The sequence below is a fragment of the Rissa tridactyla genome, chromosome 18 (assembly GCF_028500815.1).
Source record: "Rissa tridactyla isolate bRisTri1 chromosome 18, bRisTri1.patW.cur.20221130, whole genome shotgun sequence".
Lineage (NCBI taxonomy): Eukaryota > Metazoa > Chordata > Aves > Charadriiformes > Laridae > Rissa > Rissa tridactyla.
The window spans coordinates 6,506,978-6,529,543 of record NC_071483.1 but is presented as its reverse complement, the minus strand read 5'-3'; the positions used below and the strand labels follow the sequence as shown (position 1 = coordinate 6,529,543).

At 43.9% G+C, this 22,566-nt stretch overlaps 1 protein-coding gene across 12 annotated transcripts in view; it reads left to right on the top strand.

Annotated features, from left to right (window-relative positions):
• Window positions 1-22,566, top strand: part of PUM1 (pumilio RNA binding family member 1) — an 84,057-nt gene that overhangs the window by 495 nt on the left and 60,996 nt on the right. For 11 of the 12 annotated variants that reach the window (XM_054223916.1, XM_054223915.1, XM_054223913.1 and 8 more), the window contains exons 2-3: window positions 3,847-4,220; window positions 20,106-20,174. In XM_054223916.1, the coding sequence (XP_054079891.1) occupies window positions 3,858-4,220; window positions 20,106-20,174 (432 nt within the window). In that variant the 5' untranslated portion in view covers window positions 3,847-3,857. The remainder of the gene's footprint in view (window positions 1-3,846; window positions 4,221-20,105; window positions 20,175-22,566) is intronic. The other variant, XM_054223917.1, reaches the window with a different exon arrangement.

Genomic DNA, 22,566 nt, shown 5'->3' with positions numbered 1-22,566 from the left:
GCCGGGGGACTCCCCAGGGGCTCCCTCTTCTCCCGAGGGGGGACCCGGCCCGGTCCGCCGGAGAGGGCCGAGGCCCCGCTTTGTTGCCCCGGAGGGCCTGGCCCTGGCCCGCGGTGGGGGGAGGCGAGTGGGTGTCGTCCCCCCGGCTTTGGGGGGGGTCCCCGGAGGCCTCGGTGTCCCCGGCGGCGGAGAGGGAGGGGGCCCCGGCGGCCGTGGGGGGAGGAAAAGGCAGACAATACTTTTAGATGTGCTGGGTGACCCTGGGGGGGGGGTTGTGTTTGTGTGGGGTTTGTTGGTTGTGGGTTTTTTTTTTTTTTTTGCTTCCTTGTTTTTATCTCCTTTTCACGTAATAACAGCGTTTGGCCCTTTTTAATTGCAAACTTATGAGAGTCTGTCTCTTGCCCCAAGCTGAGGAAAAACTCGATTTTTTTTTTTAAATTTTTTTTTTTTTGGTCAATGTTTAATAACTTTGTCCCGAGCAGAGATTTTTATTAGACAGATCATGAGTAAGGAATTTCCTTTATGAAGCCGGAGGGGGGTGGGGGGTGGGGGTAGCATTTATGCTATTTATTTAGATATTTTAACGCTGGTTTGAGCAATGGGGACGGGGATCGATTTACCCCGTTTCCTGCTGCGTTTCCCCAGGTTTTCAGGAAAACACAAGGTTTCACGTTAAAAGTTCTGGTAGGCCACAGAGCTCCCGAACAATGGCAGTGCTCGAATTTCCACCCTAACTTTCCAAAAAAAACCAACCACCACCCAACCCAAACTCTTCTCGTTGAACTTTTTGAAACGCGCATCTTCTGCTGCCTTAATTTTTTTTATTTTTTTTTTGGGGGTGGGGAGGAATATTGTCTGTTATTTTTAGAGGCATATTGACCAGGAGCGGCAAAGCTCGGCACGCGTAGCTGTGCTCTCGGCGGATTAAAGCTGCTTTATTCGCCGGCGCCGCCGCTTGTGCTTAAAACTTGCTTGGGGGATGTCTCCGAAGTTTTTTTTTTTTTGTTCCTTGTGGAACATCCCATAATCTAAAGTATTTTGCTTGTAATGATGACACGGAGCGGTTTATTTACATGCTGTGTTTTCCGCAAGGGAGAAGGAAAATTGTCCGCTTTGAGCGCATGGTAGCAGCGTGGAAGCCTTTGTGCGTAAATACAGAATTCTTCCCAGCAAGTGGTTTATCTGGGAAAAGTTTATTGTGGATTTTTACGAAGGGTTTGGGAACGAGAAGGGCCGTAGTAGCCATTAGCAGCGGCGAGTCTTGCAGCTAATAAACGTGCGTTGTGGAGGTGACTTGCCGTATTTCTGATGCTGTGTGTGCTTTGAATGACAGGATTCAGCTGTCCGCTGCATTTACCGCCGCATTTCTATAAAAACACGGCTCGGAACTAAACTTGAACTACCCAGAATGCTCCTTTCCCCTTTGCTCCCTCGCAAAATGTCGCCTTTGCCAAGTTTTCCTCTGGTGTTTGGAGCTGCCTCCTCTGTGTCAGACGAAAGAGGAAGCGTCTGGGAGCAGGAGGCACTTCTGCGGATCTTCATACTACCTCAATTGAGATTTTTTTTTTTTTCTTTTTAGTCTCAGCCCCCCCCCCCCCCCCCCTTTTTATACTAACGCAATTTTTAACAATCTGCGTGCAAGTCAAACCCACTGCCTTTTGAAAGAGGCTGTTGTGGCTGTGCAGACTTCTACTCTCAACTTTGTACCTTGGGGTATTTCCACTGGAAACGGGGGTTGTCACAGTATATAAATACTTGAAACTTTCTGTGGCTTCATAGTATCTTTATATTTTTTTGTTTAAATAACTGAGCCAACTTGTAACCTTTCATAGGCTCTGCGTAGATTTCAGTCTCTGCCATGAATATACACTGCAACTTGGTGATATGGGAATTTCTTACCAGTAATCACTTTTTTTTTTTTTCCCTTCTTGCACAGAGCAGCTTTGTGCTTCCTTTCATGTTACTGAAGGATTTTGATGATGTTTATTAAAGGAAAACTAACTGGAAAATGCCATTAAGTTGTAGTATTGTATTCTTAAAAATCAGTGAAGGTTTAGCGATACCAGGCGGTTGTCGTGGTGTTTTGTGAAGTGTTTGGGGAAGGTAGTGATTTCCAGACTTTTTGAAAGACAGAGGAGTTAGTTCTGTTAAATCTTACTGGTGTTTAAGCTGTGAAGGTCTCCGTATGTATAAAAAGCCTTGCAGAGTTGCTTGTTTACGTGACCGCGGAGGCTCAGGGTGTGTGTGTCAACAAATGCGTGTTGTAGGTGCAATTAAAAAAAGAAATCTTATCTCTTCAGTTCTTACAGTCATTTTCTTCTGAATGTTAACGCTGGTCTCAATTAATGGGACAAACTTGAGGAAGCTTGATCAAAGATAGGACTTGGATTATTTTTTTTTTGTGTGTGTGTCAACTTTCTCTGCTGTTAGAAAATTGTTCTTGGAAGTTGCTTGTAGTAGTTGACTGTTGTTCAGAACTATTCTGATGAGCAGAGAGGAAACAGAGCCGCCTTTCAGGCCCAGGGAGCTGCTGGCAGGACCGGGGCCAAGGTTTCCAGCCACCAAGGTACAGGAGTAAAAGCGTTCCCGTGCTGGTATGCAGCTGGGCCGGGCGGCTGCACGGGCTGAACTGCCCCCAGTTTCATCCTTCTAACTCTCTGTGGTATTTGTGGGGTTGCGTTTAGGTAACCGAAGCCATAAACTATCAATCTTTTTGAAAAATAATAATAATTCAGACTATACTATGTCTTCAAAAACAAATTTGATTTTGCTCTGCGTTGGCTGAGCGTTACATAATGGGGGAAGACACTTCTCAGTTCACACACTAGTGCATTTATTGCTCTCGGGATCAGCTGATAATATTGTCTTAAACAAAATAACAAACTTGTGTGGTTTTGTGCTGCTGGGATGCTATCGAAACGCTTAGGGGGGAGAGTAAATTAGTGAGTTGCTGTGAGCCTAGTCTGCCTGTTGTGTCCTGCACGCAGATGATTTTGAGTGTATGCAAAGCGTTTGGGGTGTTTTCAGTGTTGGACGGTTTCTGTGACTGGTCCAGCTTTCCCGTGGTGCCAGCGAGAGCAGGACCGGCACTGCTGGCTGCTCCGGCTCTGGAAGGTTCTCCCGAGATCCCGGGCACCGAGAGGTTAGCTGCTTTTTCTCCAGGGAATCTCATATCAAACATTCCATGTGTTTTACCATCTCATGACCGAAGTCAGCTTCTGAGTTAGCAGGAAGAGTGCACGTTGTGTTTGGGACTTAATTCACTGTGTAAGGAGAAATCCAGCATGTTAAGTTTGTATTTGGAAAAAAAAACCAAACAAACAACCCAACCCACTGTTGCCTTGATGTTTTATGTGACCGAGTGAATACATCGTGATACAGTGTAACTCGTGTATTGATTGGAGATCTGCCTCGGAATTTGTCGGGTGTAAACAAGCACGGCAGGCACTGATGGTGTAATTTGCGTTCCGCTGGGTTTTTGGGGGGCTTTTTTCTAGCAGTGTTCTGTAGCCGCGCTCCAGTCGGTGATTTGTCCATGGCATAAATTGGCATTCTGATTTCAGTGTAATGGGCACCTTATGTGAATCTTGCGTATACTGATAACACTGTGCAGCAGAAAACGTGGGATTTTTGGGCAGTGTGCATTTTCATATGATATTTTAGTTGCTAGGTTCACGGAGCAAATAACTGTGTTAAAAGGAGTCAGATTTGGCATTGCGATGTTTCCCTGCCAGTCACAAGATGGGTGTGTTATTTAATATGGAAAGCTGAAGCTGTAAGGATTTCATGTTTTCTTTTCCCTCTCTCTTTCTCGCTGTCTCTCCCCCCTCCCCTCACCCACCGTAGGTGTTGGTGGAATGAGCGTTGCGTGTGTTTTGAAGAGAAAAGCAGTACTCTGGCAGGACTCGTTCAGCCCCCACCTGAAACAGCACGCTCAAGATACAGCTAATCCCAACATGCCTGTTGTATTGACATCTGGAACAGGGTCCCAGGCTCAGCAACAGCCGGCTGCAAATCAGGCGCTTGCAGCAGGGACACACTCCAGTCCTGTTCCCGGATCCATAGGAGTTGCAGGCCGCTCTCAGGACGACGCTATGGTGGATTACTTCTTCCAGAGGCAGCATGGTGAGCAGCTTGGGGGAGGAGGAAGTGGTGGAGGCGGCTATAATAACAGCAAACATCGCTGGCCTACTGGGGATAACATTCATGCAGAACATCAGGTAAAAAATAAAAGTTCCATGTTTCCAAACTCAACACGTGAACGCATCGGGCTTGTGATAGATGCTTTTAATGACACTTTTTAAAGCTTCCGCTGGTTATTGTGTGGTTGGAATGGCAACGGTTGTACCTGTTGTTTTCTCTTTTCAGGATTGCAGTGCCTTGGTAGCTATAAGCGTGAAACGTTTCTGCTCTTGAGGGTGTTGAAATCCCAGTCCACTCTCTGTGACAGTCAAATGCATGTTTGCAAAATTTATCATTCCCTTTATTGATTTTCTTTTTTTTTTTTTTTGGATGTGTGGACCAGCGTAGCAGTGACTGCTGCTGCTTTTCAAATCTGTTGCTGTAGTTAAATAATTCTTATGTAATGGTATTACAAAACTGCCAATGCATGTAGGTTGAGCTTTTACCATTCCCAATATTGAAAAACACAGTTCTGGAAGCTGCTGGTAACGTGTTTTCCTGGGTTTCTTTGCTTGTTTGTTTTGCGTTTGGGTTTTTCTGGTTCTGATCGGGAGGGGAAGGTGCTGCTGATGTGCTTAGCCGAACTGAGAAGAGAACAGCCTTAAGAACGTCATGAAACAGTGCTTTTAGAAACACAGCTAACTTCTTACTGTGACTTAATGTTTCTAAAAGGGTAGTGGGCCAAACCGTGTCTCGGCAGTAGTGTTTACTAGAAGTCTTTTCAGTAGTTGCATTGTCAGATGTGCTGCGAGTTAAATGAGTGCATGACTCACTCTGGCTTTCTGGCTGTGACCTGTAAGTAACTCGTCAAAGAAGATGTGCTTCCTCTGCTAAAGGAGCAGAACTTAAACGTAAGCACATTTTAAAAACGAATGATTTCCGCACATACTGTCGGAGCAGCAGACACAAAGCTTTTGCAACCTTTATAAATATCTCCTGCCTCTAGTTTTTCAAATAAAAAGCGAACGAGCCCTTGTTCCTCTGCTGTGCCTCCCCAGGGGATGTGTTGTCATCCAGGCCATTTAAAAGCAAACATTGCAGTGAATTTTGCAACCTCACTGAAGTCAGTGTGTACCTCAACAAAGAAGTAAACCCAAGTGCCCTCTTAATCTGTTCTGGAAGAAAAAAATCGCATAAAATACTGCAATATGAACTAAGCAGCTGGGAGAATATAGTAGTTATTCCCTTATGTGGAAACATAGTATTTAGTGATCACTTTAAAGGAAATAACTGCGTTGAAATGAGATGTAATTTTTCTGTTAACTATCCCAAGTTTTCAGTCACTAAATGTAAAACTTGTTTCAAGAGACATCAGTGGAAGAGATCGTAACGCGCTCTAAGTTGTGTACAAACAGTAAGCACAAATTTCTTACTGAAAGGCTGCAACTTTTAGGTTTTTCAAATAAAAGCTGTCGTGTGGTCTGGTGTGGAGATGTTTAGGCAGAAACTTGTTTTTTGGACATATTTTGGAAAGACGACTTTATGAATTAAGATGAATGTCATAAAATTCTTGAGTTTTTTTAAATTTTTTTTTTTAATCTTCCAACTCATACTTTCATCTTCCTTTCTCTGAAAACCCCTGAAAGACAACAGAACTCACTGGAGATGGGGAGGGGGTAGGGATGGGATACCCAAATCCTGCAGTCATTAAAAATTCCACTGATGTTTGAACTTTTTTACTGCGTTCTTCAATCACCAGAAGACTTAAACTTCCACTCGAAGAAAAGAATCCTGCCTCTTACCAGGGACTTGCCCCGATGTCAGTAGATGTGTTGCTCTTTCTCCCCTTGATTTTCTTCAGTAACTTCTGGAATGAAATGGTACTAATAAATGTACCACTTAATGAAAGAAAAACTTGTTAGCTTATACAAGTTTAAATAAACTTTTAAAAAATAATGCGTGTATTCTTTGGAGGCAGAACACTTCTGAGAATGGACAAGATATACCTGCGGGGTTGAGCTCACAAGGTTCTGGGTGATGCTTTCTCTGTTTTTCTCCCTTGTGTTCTGTGATGGGAAGCTCAAGAAATACCCCCTATAATGTAATTAACGTTGGGACTTTATCTGTTCTACTTCCTGGTGGTTTTTGTGTTGGCTATAATGTATTTGTCACATAGTCTTGATATTTTGCGCTCAGTATACGTCTTTAAACCAATCTTTGTGTTTAATTTCTTCAAAATCAACTCGGAGATGGGGCAGTGACCCTTTTCTCATGTGTCTTCTTTGATACTGTGTACTCCAGGGATTGCTGGGCAGCTGTATCTGTGTGTTTATTGCTTCAGCCTTTCTTGAGTGCCTCTTTTTCCACGGTTCTCTATTTGCCTCGGGGTTTTACTCATAGGAAGCAGAATGCAGGGTATATGTAATCCTGATACTGTCATTCTTCTTGACTTTTTGGCCACTTCTGCATTTGCTTCTTAAATTATAAATTCCTTGGAGCAAGAACTAGCCTTATGCATACAAAATGATTTAATTCAGTTTGGGCTTAACCGGGGTAAAATTGAATTTATCCTGCAAGAATAGAAGTGGAAGGAAGTGCTGGGACATGCAGGGAGGTGGGGAGTCATTATGGATGTCTGCTGAGTCTCCATTTCTTATAGATACACTTGCATTACTGCGCTTTTGATTGTAGGCTTTCAAAGATAGTGCAGCGAGGGCCCTTGCCTTGTTGCCTTGAAGACTGGTTAGGAAGCTCAGTAGCTAAAAGATAATGGGAAGTCAGAAAAAATAATTATAGGGTAATATAGGTTAATGCCTGCCTAGAGCTTGGGAGGTCGTAATTAAAGGTAGAGGGATTTTTTTTAATTGTTAAATCCCAGTTTCTTCTTCGTTACGTATGTAGACAGACATCTATCTGCGTCTGTTGGTGATAATAAATACTCCAGTGATTTTTACCAAATGATAGTATTTCATCATGTGTTATTAAATAGCTAAGAGTGTTGTGAGTCAGAACTTATTTACAGGATCCTTGCTTTTCATTTTTTTATTGTACTGGCTCTTCCTCCTTCTTGTTTGTTCGTACTTGGACTAGCAGCTCTGAGAATTTAGCTGTGAATGGCTTTACTAGGGGTGACTTAAGAAAAAGTTTCTCTGCTCGCAAGAAAGTAGATGGTGTCCTCTTGTTGCAAACAGTAGGAGAATGTTGGTTCTTTTTGTATTTTACCTAGAAACTTTCTTTTCCCTTTGCATTTTTCCCTTCTACAGAAGGCGCCAAGAGGGCACGTTTTTATAGAAAATTCAGCAATTAAAGATGCTACTGTCATTTTGCATATTTAGGTATCAAAGATACGCCATCCCCACAAATAGCATATATTATAAATTGTTCTTGCAGACACTGAAACAGTGCTGAAATGGGACTTTTTTTTTTTTTTCCCCCTAGATTGGAATCTCTGAACTCCTAAACAAACTTCCAGCTGTTCTGCAGCTACAAATACTTAATTACCAAACTTTAAATGGAAGACACTTCCATCAGCTGGGTCTTGACTGCAAAATGTAGTCTTCTCTTTTTACCCACAAAAAGCAGCAAGATGAGGTTTGAGTGTCGATGTCCACCAGTAATTCTAAGATTCAGACTGAAGAGGTTTAGGCTGGTTTTCACCTGCGATGCCTGATTACTCTTCAAGCTGTTTGGGCAGACAGTTACGCTCGCTGCACTAGGGTGTGTTTATGCTGTTTAGCCTCCAAAAAAAACGGGTAGAGATCAGAACTTCAGGTAGGTGGGTGAAGAGGGAGGTACAAGATGACTCCTGACGAGTAATGGCCTAGGTTGGATTTGTCTCGGTTATGGAAGGTTGCGTATCTCATTATAAATCCAAACAGCCATTTACTGCTCCTGAGGGGAATGAAAAAGACAGTCGAGATATTCAGCTGGGACAAGTTATCATCACTGAGCAGGTTTTTAGGAAAATTGGCTGGGTTTTCTGGGATGGGGTCCCTTGTGGGTTGTGCATGCATGTATGTTCTTGAACTGGAGTGAAGAGAGAGTTTCTTTGGTGGTGGTCCCTTCTGAATTACAGTGAATGGTTATACTTAGACTGTCTGAATTGCAGTTAGGGTAATATGGGAGTTGCTTAGTAGAAGCAAATGATTTTAGGCATTTGCTTTCTTTGAGAGCATGTTTAATTAATAATTTGAGACAATAGAACTCTGCAGGGATCGTCTTGTTGAATGTGGGGAATTTTTCACATACAGTTGGGGAAGAATAGTGAGAGCAACAGGGCTGGGACTGGATTTTATGCTCAGATTTGCCTTTTGGCAATGTGACCATGCAGCTTCTTAACTGGGAACTTGAATTGAAGTGGAGAGAGAAGGTAATTCTCCTGGCAGCTGCTCTTCTAGAGCACAGCTGCTCAAACTACGCTGCTTGCTGCTGTGAAAGTGTCTGGATTTGATGTTGTTTGATGAAGCTGGTGAGGGGTCTGGAGAATAAGTTTTATACGAGTGTCTGAGGGAGCTGGGGGTGTTCAGCCTGGAGAAAAGGAGGCTGAGGGGGGAGATCTTCTTGCTCTCTGCAGCTCCCTGAAAGGAGGGGGTAGCCAGGGGAGTCAATCTCTTCTCCCAAGGAACAGGCAATGGGACAAGAGGAAATGGCCTCAAGTTGCGCTAGGGGAGGTTTAGACTGGATATTTGGAAAAATTTTACACTGAAAGTGTTATGAAGCATTGGAACAGGCTGCCCAGGGAAGGGGTTGAGGCACCATCCCTGGGGGGTATTTAAAAGCCGGGTAGACATAGTGCTTAGAGATATGGTTTAGTGGTGGGTTTTGTCAGATTTAGGTTGATGGTTGGACTCAATGATCTGAAAGGTCCCTTCCAACCTGGGCAATTCTATGATTCTGTTCTATGTTTTGTGCCCGTTGGCAGGCACCATGACCAGAGTTTGCCTTAAAGTCGTGGCAAGGTCCTCTAAAAAGATCGTGGAAGCTGAGGAAGCAGAAGCCCTAGTGTTCGTTCTTCCGAAGTGAAATCCCATTTAAGTGACAGTTATCTCTTCAGGGCAGAGATTTCCTGATCTGGTAGAAAGCATCTATTGTATGAGGGTCCCTGTGGTCCAAATAATCTGGCTCGTTGTCTGTGCTAGAGTTGAAGGCATGGCGCAAGTCTTTAATCACATACATCATGTGGTAGCACACGTGGCTCTGTTCTTGAAGATTGTTTTCTGATGTATGTTTCATTAAATCAGTTGAATTTTCATGGGTACTTCTTGTATCATGGTGAATGAGTTAAGACTTTTCTTACGTTGATGCTGAAATGGCTGTGCTAACTTGATACCCAGATAATTTAGAACATAATTCCGTGCTGAGATGAAATGTCTAGTTTGGCTGATTTGTTTTGCAGAGGTTTCTCTGTAGTAAAGGGTTATCCTGGGGGAGGGGAATCAGAACATTTAATTTAGTTTTCTGCTTTACATTGCCCTTTGAAAATTTCTGCTGAGATAGAAGGAGCACGAGTAGATTTGGCTAAGTTGGATGTTTAAGGTTGGGTACTAGAAAATCCTTCTCCTTTACGGGGGAGAAAAAAAAAAACCTGAAATTTTCAGAAAGTTAATTTAAGAATTTGCTTCTTCTGAATCTGTAGGTTCTGCTGTCCCTGACAGGCCGCTGGGAGATACCTGGCTGTAGCTGAAATTGCACAAGCAACCTGATGTGCTGGCTTCGGCATTTCTCTGTGGTGTATCCCCTTTGCGGCCTGCTTCCTTGCTGTGCTGCTTCCTCGGGAAGAGCACAGACGTTTTCACACTATTGAATTTGCGCATTTCAATACTTCAAGAAGACTTCAAGTATTTCAGTTAATGTATTGCACCCAAGTGTGTTTTGAATAGAGCTGTGTTCGAGCATAGCTTCTGCTTGTTTTCTTCCCTCTCTCCAACTTTGCCTTCCCCTTATCAGCTCTCTTGTGGTTTGCTGAGTTGGTGTGATCTATCCATGCCTCTGCAGAACAGGTTGTGAGACTCGTAGGGTTTTGTAAATGGGTGAAACTTTACATAAGTCACAAGCCCTATAATCCATCCACAGGACCTTCTTCCTTGCAAACCGACAGAGTTAATTTTGACTGCTAGCTGGAAATCTCCTTTACAAAGAGCTCTTCCAGAGCCTTGAATCTAGTGTTGCCTGTGTCTGAAAACTTGCTTTTAGGTGTATGCTGAGACAATTTTAAAGCTGTCTTCACTGAATGATGATCTTGCGGGTCTGCGATGAACAAACTTCCCTTTGTGTGAGATATCATGTGATGCTGCGCTCCCTCCCGTCAAGTGATCTGCTCTCAGATATCGTGTTACTCCTCTTCCTTTGTTAAGGGTAACTTTTGTTCTAGGACAGTTGTTTTTATTGGGAGCATCTGGCCATGTTACTTACCCTGTAATGAAGCTGCGCTTCAGACCTTGATTCTGTGCTGAGGTGAAACTTGACTGTTATTAAACCGTCAAATTAGCCCTTGGCCCTGCTGCCAGCAGTTGGTGTGGAGTGGGGCCACTCGCGGTTGTTTCTGACAGAAGTACTGAGCTTGGCACTGGAATGAGACATTGCTGTGTCCCTTCTTTACACCTTTTTCCCTCTGAATTTAAACCTTGGAAGGTCAGAGTAGGGGTGGAGTGAAAGGAAAAAAGCCTTCCCAGAGTGAAATGAGCCAGATCTTGGTGTAACCCTGAGTGCTTGCGCGAAACCCTTGATCGAGACACGCATCTGGGAAGCAGAAGATGGTTTTCCCAAGGTATTGCCAGCACTGGAAGGGCAAAACGAAGGTTGCTTCTTCTGTAATCCAATATTTTGGAAGTTTGCACCCCAGCAATATGTGCCCGAGACATCGCAGGCTAACCTAAATTCCACATTAATGAAGCACTTCCCTCAGTGAATAAAATCTGAGGAAAAACATAATTAGCTAACTAAGCCGAGCCATTCTGAAAGGCTGCCTTTCTTGCATTTATTTCTGTACCCTGAATCATTAATCATCTTGGCTAAATGCCATGTAAAGCATTAGCCAATCTGCAATTTCAATAGCTTTTTGCTTCGAATGCTAATGGTAGTAGCAATTCTAATGATGAATCCTTTACTACAAAAATAGTAGTTAAACCACCTAATCCTGTCTAATACTTGTGACTTCACATTCTTTCTTTACCCACTATTGTTATAGGAGAGGACTAAAAATAGTGCTGTAATCAGTTGATGGAACAACATATTTTAACCCTGGATCTAGTCGTTAGTGGCAAGCCTGTGGTTGACACTGTGCGGTGCTTGTCTTATTGTCAGCTGGTAAATACCTTTTTTTTTTTTTTCTCCCCTCTCCTAGATACTATATATGTGTTTGTGTGTATGCGTGCAGGGTAGATAGTTTTTAAATAACGTGCTATGCGGGCTGTTCAAACAAGACAAATGCTGATAGTCTCCCACAGCTGAGTAGGAGGCATTTGTTTCCATCTGAAATTTGTAAACCTTTGGTTAATTTAAGAGGCTTTAACAACTTGTGAGTGTATAAATCAAGTGCTACAAAGTATTTAGGCTGCTCAACCAGCTATATATATTTTTTTTTTTTGTCCTCCTCAGCATTCTAATGGTGTTTTTTTTAGGCAGCAGCCGGAATGTTTTTCATATTTCTTATTCTTGATGCCTCAATCCCAGTGTTCTTGTAGTAATGTTGACATTTTTTGAGGAATGTTTTACTAGAAAATATAAAAATTTTGTAGATTTTTTTTTTTCTATTACAAATTGAGCGAGACTTAAAATGTGGAGGCCTAATAGACGGAAACGTTACATGGCACTTGCCTTTTCACACTTGCAGAGTGCACATGAGTTAAAAATAAAGAAATATCCAAGTAATAATCACACTTATGAGGTGCAGCACCCCTAATGTGCCAGTGCAAACTTGGAACCTCTCATCTCTTGTCTTCTCCCAGAACCAAAGTAACGCTATTCATCTTAGGAGCTGGGAAGTCAGAACACTTGGATCTATCCCAACACGTATAATAGTGACACGATTTCCAATGTTACTCTGCAGGAGCAGAAAAGCAAAACAAGTGGTGCCATAGCAAGGTGAGGAGCTTGGTCCCATCAAGCTTGTGCAGAGCTTAAATTGTCGGAGGGCTCCCTCCAGGCTTGCCGGGAGCACGACCAGCATCAGCAGAGACCGGGGAGTGAGTGCTTCCCATGGATTTGTGGTCCCAGCGCCCGGCCCTTGCCCCTGCTTTTGTTTGCCAGGGTGGCAGATAAGTTTAGGGGGCTTCCCCCAGAATTCCTAATCTGTGGGATATCGTGGAGTTTGTTTGCTTGTGTGGCAGGACTGAAGGCTGCAGTCGGCCCTGTAATTTGCTGTAGATCAAAGAAATTTTGAAAGCAGCCATTTATGCGTTCCAACTTCACGAACCTTGTCTTTGCAGCGTCCGTCCTGCCTCCGTTTTAGCAGGTGCTGACCTGGGGGTTTTGCCTCCTGGTCAGAAGTACAATCAGGAGAGAGCTGTAATTGAAAGGAGCAGCAGCTGAGGGCTAGATGGGTCCCGGGGTAAGACAGTGTTTGGGGAAGGAGAAGGGCAGCCTTTGAAATGGGGCCACGTGGGGAGCGGCGTTAGGGAGCGGGGAAATGGAGAAACTGGAGAGCTGAGGCTTACAGAAGCAGCCTTCTTGTTTGCTTTGGTTACCCTGTTTAACATAATTGGCTTAATAGAAATAGATAGTTTAAACCCTCTTCAGTCGCTGTTACCGCTAATAAATGCAGATATTCGATCTGTTTAATGTTGTCCAACATCAAAAAATAAAATAAAAGTCATAAACCCTAAGGCTTTACAGTGCACTTCTAGAGACAATTTTTTTCCATTATCAGCTAGAATATTTCTCAACTGGTTATTTCTTGGCTTCTTTTTCTCCAAAGGCCTTTCTATTTGCTTGTTTCTGTTTGTTTGTTTGTTTTTTCTCCTGTACCTTTGGCTTTTTCCCCCCCTTTGTTTAATTGCACCTGTCCTTTCTCTTTCTGGGAAACATCACTTGCATAAGGAGGAAGAAAAATCCTTTGTGATTAAGAGTGAAATTCCGCCTTTGATAGTTTTGCTGCGTGTCTGTCTGGGTGAATATAAATTCTACATAAACGAGAATTCCGTAATATATAAGGCTAGTATATGATCCCCTGAGATATCTGCAGAGCATGAAATGTGATACAATATTACACTTTGAATTTATATGTAAAGGTCATATTAGCAACCATATTTGCTTAATATAAGGTGTGGTATTAACAGTGATTATTGACATTAATATTTACCTAATACACTTCGGCTACTTTGCTGGTAGCTACCAGTTTAGGAAAAAACCCCTGGATTATTCTGGAATAAAAAAATATGGTACTGGAAATCCGAAAGGTAAATATACTGTTGCTCTCATGTTAATTTGTTAGGTCCTTCAAATCCCTCTTTAGTAATCGTAAGGACAGTTCGGGGCCCCAGTTCCTGTTAATTTAACTGACTGCAGAATTCCTTTTGACAAGTGCCATTTAGCCCTGTGGGCCTTGTTGTTTGCTCGGTTAAAATTAACTGGAGTTTTCAATACCAGCCGGGCAGCGTGTCCTCTCAGGTGCTGGGGTTTATCGCTGCTTTCCCTGGGCACGCTGCTGCTTTTGCAGGTTTCCCTGCTCATTCCTTGCTGTGCTGCAGCTTTTTAGCGCGGGGAACATCAGCCCCTGTTTGGGGGTGGTTTGTTAGAGGTGTAACAGGGGAGGTTTGGTCCTAGTCTCTGTAAGTTCCCAGAATCCCAGACTGGCAGGGGTGGGAAGGGCCCTCTGGAGATCATCCCGTCCAACCCCCTGCCAGAGCAGGGTCACCCACAGCAGGTGGCACAGGAACGCCTCCAGGCGGGGTTGGAATGTCTCCAGAGACGGAGACTCCCCCACCTCTCTGGGCAGCCTGTGCCAGGGCTCTGCCACCCTCACAGCAAAGAAGTTCCTCCTCGTGTTGAGATGGAACTTCCCATGGTCAAGTTTGTGCCCGTTACTCCTTGTCCTGTCCCTGGGCCCCACTGAGAAGAGCCTGGCCCCATCCTCCTGACACCCACCCTTTCAGTATTTATAAGCGTTGATAAGATCCCCCCCCCTCAGCCGTCTCTTTTCCAGACTAAAGAGACCCAAATCCTTCAGCCTTTCCTCATCAGAGAGGTGTTCCAGTCCCCTCAGCATCTTGGTAGCTCTAGTAATTTGTTCCCTCCACTCTCACCCTCTCTTGTGAGTGATCCAGACCCTTGGGTGATGCCCCAGATGATCACCTGAGTCTGCTGTGCTCTTCTATACGAGACAACTTCCAGACCTTCAAAATACTGGCTGTATCTGTGACCAAGTATGTTCTGGGGTGTCTCAGAGGCGGGGAAAACTCTCTTGCCTGGGTTTGTGGAGTTGTAGGGGAGCAGTAGGTCCAGTACCAAATGGTACCAGTGCATAGAACGTCTTCAGCTGCTGGAATATTGCTTTTCCTATTTCTGGTATAGCTGTATAAATTCAGAAGTGTTCCCGATGCGGACAAGGACTAGTGTCTGTCCTTTGGGCAGCTTTGGGCCCAGGAAAGCAGTTGCTTCTGAGTTGCTGTCATCGAGTTTTGCAATGGTGAGGCCCTCTAATCTTATTTATGAAAAAAAAAAAAAAAGTGTAATTTTCCTGTGTAAGGTGGCTACCTGACAGAAATTAGCTGCAAGCTGCTTGAGGGGTTGGGAAATCCACGGTGGAGATGTTCGATGTGGAGTTGCTGAGAAGCCCTACTGCTGCGTGGGAGGTTGAGTTTTGAAAGTGACCGCTGACCTAGAGAGAAATCGCTTTGTGTTGCTGCAATGGCAGTAGGTGAGAGCAGAATGTGTTCTGTGTGTTGTCTTGTCCTCTCGAAAATAGGTGGTGGGAATCTGCTATTGAAACTTGGACAGAAAGGCCGCTGTAGCCTCAGCATATTTGAGGCCAAGGGGTTTTCTTCAGGAGACTGAAAATAAGATGCGGAGGCCTGACCTAGAGTGACTGCGCGATGAGTAATGCAGCTGTCTCTCGCTTTATCGCCTGTTTTTCAGAGCAAAGGTGAAAATTGGTTAAGAGGGCTTTGGAGAGACTGAATCGACTTCAGCCTCGGCAAAGCGAAGAATCCGGTGGGTTTGCTCCTGTTCCTTAGCGCGGGGCGAATCCACTCTGGGGTACACGCTTTGGCTGGGAAGGCAGGGAATTATTTATGAGTCAGTGAAGTGGCTATAAGCTGGAGCGTGTTATAGTGACATACATTCATATATTAGCCGGCGTGGAAATTACTCTCATTCAAGAAGATTCTCATTAATTTTGCTGCGATTTACATAATTCCTGAGTGCATACACAGCATTTAATGGGAAGGGGAGGAGTGTTCTTGTGTGGTGAAACTGCTTTGTAACTCTTATTCATTAGCGGCGTTGCTGATGTACAGAGCGTTAATTTTGTTAAGCGGGCTTCAAAATTAAACTTGGTGGTTTGCTGCATTGTCAGAAACAACGAGTGCTCTTGACAGGAAGGTCGGGAGGGCTGGTCTCAGTATTCGCCAGGATGTGCGCTTTGCAGTTTGCTTTGCAGAGGCTGAAACGGGGGAGCGACGGAGGGGTGCTGCTGGCCCAGAGCAGGAGTCAGGTTTTGTTGGATCACTTAGGAAGCAATCGGGACTACAGCTGACCTCTCCTCCTGTGATTCCTCGTGTTTCTTGAGATCACCTCTTCCTTCAAGGAACCAGGTTGTCATGTCGTATCCAGATGTCAGGGCATTGCTTCCTCGTGTGGCCAATTTATCTTGGCGTTGTCTTCTGGATTTCTTTCAAAACTCTGGTTGAGTGGTGAACCAGATTTTATGGTAATCAAATCTCATTGATGTTAACGCTCGTCTGTGAAGAAGTTCTTTCTCTGGGGACCTCCTTGTGTCTAGTGCTTACACCATCGTGACTCTTGCTCTATGTGTCTGTGTTTGTTAGAGGTCAGGGAGAGTTGGCGGGAGTAGATCCCGATGAGGTGGTACACCATCTATTTAGTTTAATTACCATTTCAGAGTATCGCCTGCCTTTTGGAATATTGAGGTGTACAAAGTCATGACTTGGGCTTTTTAGTCTGCTGTTTCGGAAGTGATTTGTTCTTCTTTCAAAGGGAAATGAAGGAGCTGTGTGATATTTGTGCATACGGCATAAGAAAATGAGGTGAAGAGGTGTTGCTATTTAATATTATAGAAGTGGGGAAATGAGAAGAGGACCTTTTGAATACGGTCTTTGACAACTGAATAATAAACTACCCTGTATTACAAGCAAATAGATACAATGGTGAGTGGAGATAAAGGAACTACGTGACTGAGAGAAAGGGCCTCAAAATTGGTGATTATATACGCTTTGAGCTTACAGTGCCCAAAAGTCAGATGCGAAGACCTGATTTAGAAAATGTTTTTATCCAGAACTGTTAGGATTGATGAAAGAGAGATGAGTAGGGCTGTGACTTAAATATCTGTAATGAATAATTTCTTCCATTACCTGAGTGGCAGCTAGGGAAGCCAATATTGGGTTTTTTTTGCTTCTGGTAGTCACTGGGGCGGAGTATATTTGGGAAGGAGATGGAGGCAGCCTGTGCGTGTATCACATAGCAGCGGAGGCTAGGATGGTGATTGGCAAAGAAAGACGTGTTTGAAGGACAGCTTCCTTGAGACCCTTAAGAGAGGAGTGACAATAATAGCGGTCTGTTAGGTGTGCAATTCGGCCAGGCAGGTATGAAGAAGCTGGAGTGCACTTTGCTTTCATGGTTATCCTGCTTTTTGCTCTTTACCACTCTTCTTATCTTGGTCTCTGTATCACCTCTGTGGTAATCAATTACCATGGCATCGTTTGAAGACAAACATGCTTCTCCATATTGGAAATGGGCAAATGGTCAGCCCTGGGGAAAGCTGTGTGTGCCTACTGGACGGAAGCTTCTTAGAGAAAGAGGAATTGCTAAATTGTTGTGGTTTCTGGTTGAGGATCATGAACTTGCATCGAAGGCGTTGACCGTTTTGGAGACGATGTTGTTTTTAGTTACACCAGCTCTAGGTTCTCCACCAAGAATTCAGGCCAGCATGGGAGCACGGCTTCACATGTGGATGTAAATCACATATTTGTGCTGCTGTAATTGGTTTAACAAGATGATAACATGTATTTTTTACTCAAGACAAACACTTGAACACGACATCTGTGAAAGCGTTCCTACATCTAATGCGAACAAGTGAAATATATGATTCTAGCATTTTTAAAACTGGATGACCATGTAACGTGCCGAAGTACCAATAAGAAGGGCAAGAGAAGGGGCTGAGGAGTTGGTTCTTGTTCAGACTCTGCTGCGTGTTCTGCGTGGGGCTGTTCCTTTCCCGGGGGACGTTAGTGCTGCTGAGCTGTGAGGAGTTGGTAGGGCTGGGATAGGACCAAAACAAAACACAAAGGTTTCCTAATATCCTTTTGATTTATGCTAGAAACTCAATGGTTATATCTTTCCAGGAGCTTTGTTTTGAGGTTCCCGTAGCACAATGTCCACTTTTGGGGGTTTCTTTGTTCAGGAGGAGTTGGGGACACACACTAAGCAGCCTGTTTCTCCACTAGCGCTTCCCCCAGCACTGCAGGTCCTGGATCAGCGCCATTGCGGCTGCATCTGTGGTTTGCTGGGGCATTGCTTTAGCAGCGAGAGTAGTGAACATCACCTGCTGAATCTCTTCATGTAGTCTCTCTATTCCTCAGATGTCTCATTGAAATAATAATTTGCTGCTGTTCGGCTTTTCTAGCTTAGCATGTCAGGGGGTTGCAGCACTTTCCATGAGTTCAGCTTGAAATGCTTCACAGAAGAATTTGGTCTTACTAATTTCTGTCTCACCTGAGGCAACCGAGATATCTGAGCTGACAGAGCAGCGATGGAGCTGACAGTAAAGGAAAGTCTTTGGTGTTGCCTGGTGCTGGAGTTTCTGGAAAGTGGAGTCCCGTTTTTACTCGCTGTGTTCGTGGTTGATGTGATAAACGTCACCGTCAAGGCAGCAAGACTGAGGCATGACTGAAAATAACTTTGAACTGAGATATAGTAATAAGAGGATACCTTATTTTTAAACTGCGATTCTGAGTGACTAGCTATTGAGGGTTTGCAAATGACATAAATATGTCTTAAATAATTTAACCATATGTTCCTAATCTTTTGCAAAGTAGTGTTGTCACAGAATAGTAGAAGCGTTCAGGCTGGCGGGCCCTTGTGGAGTTTATCTATGGTGCTTTCCTTACATCTGATGCTCTTGGATGAGGTCTATTGAATCTTGTCTTAAAATAGAAGTAAAGCGTAATCACAACAAGGTCTTGACTTGGTTCTGCTGGAAATAGTGGCAGGATATCAGAAGTCAGGGTTAAGGTCAGTGAACATGGTGTAACCGCCTCTAGCACTGGTCACTGGCAGGGCGGCATAGTAGCTTTTAACCCAGCTTTTAATTTTTTTTATGCTGTAAATCACCCACCGGGTGTTACTGGGTTCCTTCCCTTGGTCTGGAGGAGGCTGTGTCCAGATCACCTCCTGTGTCTTCAGCGGTGTAAACGCTGCGTGCTAAAAAGAGCCCCTGAAGGACTTCAGTGAACACAGCGTGTGGATTACTCACAAATATAAACTCTTACCTCTGCTCTGGCAGGAAGGTGTATCGGCTCTGTTGGGTGGCAGGGTGTGTGTACACAGGGAGTAGGAGGTGTGTGGTGCTGCTTGTGTGCTGTTGTCAGTCTTGCGGCCGCTGTAATAAGCGCTGCTTTGATGGAGGTGTGTTATCTGTGGAGGGCAATCGTTCAGTCGGAGTCCTAGCACGTGGCTGAACTCCTGTGCTTTGTCCTCAAGTCCATAGTTGGGTTTTGGGGTTGTTTGTTTTTTTTTTTTTTTTTTTTATTTGCTTCTGCGTCTGTGCTCAGTGGCTGCTTCTGGAGGGACTTGCCTGGGTGAGATTTGGGAATGAAAATCGGAAGTGTTTGCTTGCATTTTCAACATATCTGCCTTACTTAGCTAACAGTTTTAAATCGCTGCTTTTTTTTCTGTTGTAATTGGATCAGTTTTCATCAAATCATGATGGCAGAAAATGGCACAACTCCCCAAGTAAATGTATAGCTACAGGTCCTCCAGGTGAGCAAGGCCCTCCCGGGGCTGTCCCCTTGCTCCCAAGCTCTGCCCCGTGCGCGTCTGGAAGGACTCCTTCCCATCGCCCTTCCCGTGGCTCCTTGCCTTGGCCAGCAGGGCCTGGGGTCCCCAGCGTGGCCGTGGAGCCGCGGGGCACACTGGCAGCCGCTGGGGAAGGAGGAAAAGGTCATACCCTGTTTGAGGGTTTCTTACGGTGTTTTGCACCTCGGTTTGTGCTTCTGGATTTCTACTTGGAGACGTTAATGTGGGTACGGTAACTAAAATTGGCAACTGATGTGAAGGCATCGTTTGCTCTCCTTTCTTCGTCCCCTGCCCCCCATTTCAAATGGCGTTATTTCATTTGCCTTTTGTTTCTACTGTTGTGTTTTTCTCTTTCATTTTGATGTAACTTGAATGTAAATCTGCCTATTTTGTAGATGTTTTTACTTGATTTTTTCACCTGAAAGGAAACAGTGCTGACTCGTTTGCTTACGCATTGACTCCCTCACTTGAAGTCATGCAACTCGCTGTGAAATATTAGTCTCTGCAATACATTTAGCAAAGGCAGTTGCCTTAGACTTTGCGTGTCTTAAAAGTAATTGCTAGTTTTTCCTTTTTTGTGCGTGTATAAATCTAACTATAAACGTTGTAGCTTCTGGGAGTCTTAAAGGTAAGTCATCTTTCGGAGCTCAATAACCTTGTTATGTGCTGTAATATGGAATGTAGCTCTCAGTCTGTGTCAGAAGAATTGCTATAAACGATGATTATCATTTTAAAAAATAATCAAATGCAAGCATTTCCTCATGTATTTATTTTTCTTACCCATCTATAAATAGGTGCGTTCCATGGATGAACTGAATCATGATTTTCAAGCGCTTGCTCTGGAAGGACGGGCTATGGGAGAGGTAAGTGAAAGGCCTATAGAAAAAAAATTCTGTGCGTTTTGGGGGGAGGAGGGAAATAAATAACAGGTTTTGAGCCTGCTGGAATGATTCTGAACTTGAGGGTTCTCCGTTATGACTGTGAAGCGTGAGTGTGTGTGTGTGTGCGCTTTAACAAAATAAAAACCTGTCAGGCTGGAATACATCTTAGTAGGAGGAACAGCTAAGCCCTCCACCTGTTGTATCATCAAACAGTAAAATGGTGGTTGTAAAAGAACAGTTAGAAATATGTCTTGTGACAAGTGTTACAATACTTGTAGCATGTTTATTTTGGGATCCAGTGATCTCAGACGCCGTAATATTGTGGGCTGTCTGGCATTGTCTGCTGTCCTGTTTCCACTCCTGGCCACCTTTTGGCTCTTGTCAGGAAGCGCAGGGCCGTGTTTAAGGTTTAAAGTAGCTGGGCAATGTAATCGAGGGCTGCAGGGGCGAGAAGTGCTTCGGCCAGGTCGAAGGGCTGAGCAGGGAGCTGTCAGATAACGGGCCCTTCAGTTCTAACTTTATAGAAACCCTTGAGAGTTATTTTAATCTCACAGCATAGTAAGGAGGTGGCAGCTTTGGGGGAGATGGCCATTGTTTTTCTTTGGAAAGGGAGAATTTACCTATTTTTAGGGTGACTTGAAAGAATAGCAAGTTACTATAGATGTCTCTGTTAGATTCTCAAAAGCTGGATGTAAATGCTTCTTTTCCTTTATAGTCAGTCCCTTTAGCGGCTTGTGGAAGAACAGAGATGAGAAAATCATGTCTTTTAGGAGGATACTGATGTGCGGCAGGTCAGCTTGATACAGGGCTGTTTTGGAGAGTCTTCCTTTTTGCATTCCTGTCTGTCAAGTCCAGACTAGTTTATTTTCTCCATGTTTAGTCTATCCTATCTCTGTTACCTAGTTTTATGAGCCAAATTAAAAATAAAAATCCCTAGAACCCCAAAATTATCTTTTTTGGAGAAAACAGCAAACCAGGACTGTTGTGTGGTGGGTTTCATAAGAAAGATGCCCTCGGGTGGAAGACCTCAGAGAATTCATGGTGCTTGCAGCTTGGCTTCTCTCCTCTCCTCCTTTCCTTCTTTCTCTGGAAGATCAGAATACAGAGTTGCGTTTTAATTTGACAGTACTTGATAGGAAAATCTCTGTTTCTCTAGGTTATATTAACCTACATTGAGACTACTGACTAAGAGTAGATGAAAATGATTTACAAAGGAGAAAACATGACATGAAAAATCTGTCTAAAGCTGCTGAAAAACAGCTGATGTGCCTCCATGTGAAGCATGCCAGTGGAATGACGGGGGTGTGAATGTTCTGTGAATATTATTTTTTTTTTTTAACACCACTTGAGCAAGACGTTCATTTTCAGGTATAGAGCGCACAGGCTCTTTGAAAGCCCGCTAAGAGTGAGTACGGCACTTGCTTTGTACTTAGCGTGGCATTAGGTCATGCTAGCTTAAATGACTGAAGTCATTCCTAAATATGCTGCTTTTTACCAACTCTTAGTTTATTTGGCCGTATCTTGAGAGAAGTGAATTTGGGTTTGGCGTTTTGGGGGATGTGAGGTTTGCCTTCCAGTGATGACTCGCCTTCCCCCCCGCTCCCCATCATCATCATCTTGTAACTGATGCAGAAAGTTTTGGAGATGGCACCCTTTTGTCACTGGGCTTTGCCACGTATCGCAGTGTGCATCTTTTTTTCCAGGGAAGGTGACGTTTCACCCTTCTCTTCAAGCTAAAACACATTTCTTGTTTCTCTTGGGTTTTTCTCCCTTAGTCCCACAGCTTCCTTCCTTTATCCATTGACCTAGGTGATTCTATGATCCCATGAATTTTCTCTGTATTTCCTAAGGTATTTCAACATACATCCAGCTGGCCGATTTAAGGAACTGTGTAAAATGAGATCCCCGCAGGATAATGCGTATTGTCTTTCAAGACTGTGTTCTTCAACTATGGGCTTTGATTGTGTGCAGGATACTCTATGTGTTGTTTAGGCACCTCAGCAAGGCGCTGATGGCTTCCTCCCCTTCTCCTGCTCCTGGAATGTGAAGGAAACTCATGGAGAGAGTCAGTGTACTAAGAAAAAAAAATTAAGTCTGAAATAAATGAGGAAAAGAGCGAATGGGATTTGTATTTCTTGATCTTGTCTCTTCTGAGCCTTACCTGCAGGAATTATCAATGATCTCATACTTGGAGTTGATAGTGAAAAACCTGGGGGACAAAGATGAGGAAAGGAGTGTTTATGCATTTCGTGTGTCTTTTTATCTTCTTGTTCTCTTGCTTCTTGGTAAGAAAGAATCTCAGTGGCAAGTCCAGCCCAAACCATGACACGACGTCATCATCATTTTAGTGATTTAAGTAGTCTGCGCCTCGGAA